The sequence below is a fragment of the Wolffia australiana genome, chromosome 16 (assembly GCF_029677425.1).
Source record: "Wolffia australiana isolate 7733 chromosome 16, ASM2967742v1".
NCBI classification, from domain to species: Eukaryota; Viridiplantae; Streptophyta; class Magnoliopsida; order Alismatales; family Araceae; genus Wolffia; species Wolffia australiana.
The window spans coordinates 1,887,709-1,893,370 of record NC_135850.1 but is presented as its reverse complement, the minus strand read 5'-3'; the positions used below and the strand labels follow the sequence as shown (position 1 = coordinate 1,893,370).

General features: G+C 50.6%; 1 protein-coding gene across 1 annotated transcript; it reads left to right on the top strand.

The window, feature by feature from the left end:
* Window positions 1-2,094: 2,094 nt before the first annotated feature.
* Window positions 2,095-5,407, top strand: LOX3 (lipoxygenase 3). The gene is made up of 6 exons (XM_078588570.1): window positions 2,095-2,516; window positions 2,577-2,857; window positions 3,017-3,254; window positions 3,339-3,656; window positions 3,730-3,923; window positions 3,990-5,407. Exons 1-6 carry the CDS (start codon window positions 2,147-2,149, stop codon window positions 5,310-5,312), a joined length of 2,724 nt encoding a protein of 907 aa, XP_078444696.1. The 5' UTR covers window positions 2,095-2,146; the 3' UTR covers window positions 5,313-5,407.
* The last annotated feature ends 255 nt before the right edge of the window (window positions 5,408-5,662 follow it).

The following is a 5,662-nucleotide window of genomic DNA, read 5'->3' as shown; positions in this document are numbered from 1 at the left end:
CGGAGAAAGGTTGTTTGTATAGAATTCTTCATAAACATTAGTCTATATTCTCTTCAGCTGTTTGACTTGGAAGTTTCTTCACATGGACCTACTCCCATATGGCCACATGTCTTACCCAGACTGAATGAATTATCACAAATGCTTACATTGCCGCACGTTTTCCATACCTTCACTGGTCGGTGGAGGTTAAGCCCATCTCCAATACTATCTCACTTTCCTAGCAATTACGATGTAAACCAGAGCTTGAGTACTTTTCTTAGACCACGGAAACCCGGGTTTGGAGTCAATAGCCACCCCTTGGCTGCGTCGCACACGCAATGTTACACGACGCGTTGAAAATTATTTTTGTCAACTCATTATTTTATTCTATCGCAATGTCTACTTCTCTCAAGAAGAAAATCAGGAGTGTAACTAAACAGAATTAAATGACGGGTTGACCTTGCCTGATAATTTGCATAACGACAATCACGCAATGAAAGTGTGTAAGCTTTTCAATCCTCCTCTCATGGCGTTTCTCACGGAATTCACACACATTTGTCACAACCAGTGGGAAGATAGAAAGAACCGAGAGACATGATGCACATCAACTCATGCGGCTTCCACCATGCCACGACAATTCGTGTTATTTCCATTGAATTTTTTGTTCTATTAGGCTTACTAAGAAATTGAATCTTCAATGGGATTAATGCGATGTAAAGCGAAAGTTTGAGGCTTAATCTACTTGGCCCAGCACCACCGAGCAAGTTGCCCATCAAATAATTAAGCACGATGCGTGCAACATTGAATAATAAATTATATCTGTAACTGCAAATTATTTTACCCTGCTGGAAAGAAGGATAAAAAAGACTGACTGAGAGACTGAAAATTTACTCGGAAACAAGATTTTCTATGTTTGTAGAAGCAAATTTCGTTTAAAGTTGTCAACAGTTCTTGCCCAGGAAAAATAATTGTTCTAGATTTCACCTTCTGACTATCTCCCTCACGACGCAACACCTCATCAGTAAAATAACACGTCTCTCCCAGCGTTCCGCAAGAGGATTATTCAAATATTTCGTTCTCTTCTTCTCTGACGCAATCTCTTTTCAAAACGTACATCGATTCATCACCAAGGAAATCAACCTCGTCCTTGTCCTTGTCCTTGTCCTTGTCTTTGTATGAATTCTATACTTTTGGATTTAGAGAAAGAACGCGGAAAGATTAATTGCTGAAAACCCTTTCCTATTCCAAGAAACTCAAGTCAGCAGGAGAACCTTTTTTTCAAAACTTCCAGAATGTTGTTTCGTGAAGTCGTCATTGGCTCGAAATCTCCATTACGGCAACCACTTTTATGCCGACGTCATAAAACTACCGATAGTGAATTGTTTTTCTTGTTTTTGCGAGGGATTTTGCATTCTCTTGTTTGATTTTAGACGATCAACGGCCTTTTTTCCCGCCATTAACCATCTCTTTTAGAACTTTCGAAATGGAATCTGAAGAAGCGGTCGTCGGCTCGGAAGGCCCTCCCGTACCCCTAAAATTACCGATAATTCCTCAAAATCGCTTCGCTTGTTCGAGAGGAATTTAATTTTAGCTTGTTTGGTTTGAGACGTCATGAAACTACCAGAAAATGTCAAGGGTAACATGGGTTTTTACAAAAGTAGTAGTTCGTACAATATACGAAGACAGTAGAGGCCCCCACCTGCAACTATGTTGCAATCGTTCGCATAAATGTAAATAGCGCCTACATAGCCACGCCGTCTCTATCGTGACTCACAACAACACACATCACATCACATCTTCAAACTGTGCTGCTTTTCCCTCCCCACAATTTTATGTTCCACGAATAAAATATGCGAATGGCGACGCCCGCGTTCACAGGTGTCAATTTCCTCCACAGACGTCTCTCTCTCTCCACGTCAAAGTCTCTTTCTCTCTCTTTCTCGCTCTTTATTATCACCCTCGAATTCCTCCCGGGCCGGAAGGCCGTGTTTCAGCCAGCCAATACTCCACAGTCCTAATCCGCGTCGCGCCAGCTTAGTTCGAGACAACTTGAATAATCCCACTTGTTAATATAGATTACTGCCTCTATTTAAACCTCCCCTAGATTCCATCAAACCCAACTCCAAAGCGCTACATACGAAGAAGAAGGAGAAGAGGCAATCGAACGATGGCGGCAACTTCTTCCGTGATTCTTTCCTCCCGTTCTTGTCAGTTTCTCCGAGGGGGAAGCAGGAAGGCTATGGTGGCCTCTATTTCGGAGTCTTCTCGGGTAAGAGGGACCCGAAGAGGGGCCGGCCTCGTTACCGCCGTATTGAGCGAGAAGCTCGTACCCCTTCGTTCCCCCCCGGAGGTCTTATCGGATCGGCCTCTACAAGCTCAACTAAAGATCCGCGTTTCTATAACGATTAGAAGGATCAAGGGGGAGAACTGGAAGGAGAAGCTTCTGAATAACCTGGTAATTCACCCACTCGAAGCGCTCGAAGATCGCCTGGGCCGCCACTTATCGCTCGAGCTCGTCAGCACTGACGTCGACGCAAGTAAGTACTTCTACAACGTCATCCGTCGTCCATCAGAAACCTTACCGGTGAATTATTTAGGAACCAAGCGGGCGAAGACGACCCGGGAAGCAGTCTTGGGAGGATGGACGGAGAAGATGAAGGCCGGCGGAGATAAGGCCGTTCTCACGGCGGAGTTCACTTCCGATTCGAGCTTCGGGACGCCGGGCGCCGCCGTGTTGACGAACCGCCATCACAGAGAATTCTTCGTTGAAAGTATCGTCGTTGAGGGTTTCCTCTCCGGGCCTGCCCACTTCAGCTGCCACTCGTGGGTGCAGTCTTGCTGGGAACAGCCGGACAAGAGAGTCTTCTTCAGCGATAAGGTACAGCGCGGTTCAAACTTTCGCGTTATCCGTCGTCGGCCGTTTTGGGCGTTATGACGATACTATCGCTATCAGCGACGTCGATCGCTTGTCAACGTCGTCCGGGCGTGCATGGTGTGATTATAGCGCGAAGTCTAACGCGGACGTCGGTTTCTGTAGCCGTGTCTGCCCTCGGAGACGCCAGCGGGGCTGAGAGAGCTGCGGAAGAAGGAGCTGGAAGCGATAAGAGGGGACGGTGGCGGAGAGCGGCGGCTTTCAGATCGTATCTACGATTTCGACGTTTATAACGATCTGGGAAATCCTGATAAGGCGCCGGACCTCGCAAGACCCGTTCTTGGCGGCCCCGAGCTCCCCTTTCCCCGCCGTTGCCGCACGGGACGCCGACCTGCGGAATCGGGTAACTAATCTGATGAAATTTCCTTTAAATCTTGTAGATTTCTGTCGAATTAGGGTTTTGATTTCCGTCCGGAACGCGTTGCAGATGCCTCGACGGAGAGCAGAATCGAAGACCCGCTCCCGATTTACGTGCCGAGAGATGACGCTTTCGAGGAGGGCAGAATTGACATGCTCGAGGAAGGGAAGAGGAAGGCCATGCATAGGGTTTTCATTCCGGCCATCGTCGCGGGCTTCTCCGGCGGCGAACTGGGGGGGCTTCACCACATCGACAGTCTCTACAAGGAAGGGATACGGATCAAATTAGGGCTTGCTGAAGATCTCCTCTCCAAACTCCCCTTCTTCGGCAAGATCCAAGAGGCCACCCAGGGGAAACTCCTCTTCGATACCCCCGCCATTATCTCGAGTACGAGCTCAAGACTCCATCTTTCGACTTAAATTCCGGCCTATCTAACGAACCAGTCGTCGATTTCTCGCAGAGGATAAGTTTGCTTGGCTGCGCGACGACGAGTTTGCCCGGCAGGTGATCGCCGGGATTAACCCTGTTGGGATCGAGAGGCTAACGGTCTTCCCACCAGTAAGCAAGCTGGACCCATCAGTCTACGGCCCTTCAGAGTCGGCCATTAAAGAAGAACACCTCCTTGGCCACCTCGAAGGAATGTCGATTCAGCAGGTAAGTTTCAAGAGAAACAAATAGAGATGATTGTTCGTGTTTTTAGTGATTGATTATTGGGCGCAGGCGTTGGAAGAGAAGAAGCTGTTCGTGCTGGATTACCACGACATTTATCTACCGTTCCTTAACCGGATCAACAGCCAGGAAGGGCGCAAGGGCTACGCCACGCGCACCGTCTTCTTCCAGACGGCGCAGGGAACCCTAAAGCCGGTGGCCATCGAGCTCCGCCTGCCCCCCGGCACCCCGCCGAGCCGCGCCAGGCGAGTCATGACCCCGCCCGGCGACGCCACCTCGGCCTGGCTCTGGCAAATGGCCAAGGCCCACGTCAGCTCCAACGACGCCGGCGTGCACCAGCTCGTGAACCACTGGCTCCGCACCCACGCCACCGTCGAGCCCTTCATCCTCGCCGCGAACCGCCGGCTCAGCTCCTTGCACCCTATCTTCCAGCTTCTCAAGCCCCACATGCGATACACTCTTCACACCAACGCCCTCGCGAGGCAGATACTTGTCAACGCGGGCGGGGTGATCGAGTCCTTCTTCTCCCCGGGGGTTCTCTCCAATGAAATGGCCTCCGCGGCCTACGCCGAGACCTGGCGGTTCGACCAGGAGGGCCTTCCCGCGGACCTAATCCGGCGCGGCATGGCCGAGCCGGACCCGAGCCAGCCCCACGGTCTCCGCCTCGCCCTTGAAGACTACCCCTACGCCAACGACGGACTCCTCATCTGGGACGCCATTAAGACCTGGGTCTCCAAGTTCGTCGCTGCCCACTATCCCTCCGCGAACCACGTCGCCGCGGACCAAGAGCTTCAGTCCTGGTACGAAGAAGCCGTGAACGTCGGCCACGCCGACGTTTCCTCGGCGGAGTGGTGGCCGCGGCTGCGCTCGGCGGACGACGTCGCCGGCGTTCTCACCACGCTGATTTGGCTAGCGTCCGCGCAACACGCGGCGCTTAACTTTGGGCAGTACCCGCTGGGCGGCTATGTCCCCAGCAGGCCTCCTCTGATGAGGCGCTTGGTACCTGAAGAGGGCGATCCCGAGTACCAGAACTTCTTGGCCGACCCGCACAAGTTCTTCCTCTCGTCGCTGCCGTCGCTGCTGCAGACTGCGATGTTCATGACGGTGATAGATACGCTGTCGACGCATTCTTCTGACGAGGAGTATCTCGGGGAGAAGGGATTGCAGTCCTACTCTTGGTCGCCGGCCGTGGCTGAGGCTTTCAACGAGTTCACGGATGAGATGGGAAGGATTGAGCAGGAGATTAGTCGGCGAAACGCCGATCCGAGGAGGAGGAATAGGTCTGGTGCTGGGGTTCTTCCTTATGATCTCCTCATTCCGAGCTCCGGGCCTGGCGCTACTTGCCGGGGGGTGCCCAACAGCGTCTCTATCTAGAACGGTGTTTGAATCACAAAAGATAGCCAAACAGGGCTTTCTCACCGCTTGTAAATGATTTGTTGATTTGTGAATTTCTGTCGAAAATTTTGTGATCTTTGTTTGTGTATGAGGTCGACAAGGTTAGGGAATAATCCTAGAGAAAGTGCAAGGCAAAGGAGCAGTACAGAGGAAAGCAAATATTTAACTCTTCAACAGAGAACTAGCAAAAACATTAACGATTCTGTATCTCCAACTTTATCTCGATTTGTCAAATAGTTTAACTCCACAATTATCTCATTCTGCCAAATCAAATGAAATTTCCTTTTTCTCAATACTTCAACATAGCTTCGTATCTCTCTGTTTCTCCA

Coding starts and splice junctions, on each gene's coding strand:
- LOX3 (XM_078588570.1), top strand. CDS start 2,147: ATGGCGGCAACTTCTTCCGTGATTCTTTCCTCCCGTTCTTGTCAGTTT. Junction 2,517..2,576: donor CAGCACTGACGTCGACGCAA/GTAAGTACTTCT, acceptor TGAATTATTTAG/GAACCAAGCGGGCGAAGACG. Junction 3,255..3,338: donor ACGCCGACCTGCGGAATCGG/GTAACTAATCTG, acceptor AACGCGTTGCAG/ATGCCTCGACGGAGAGCAGA.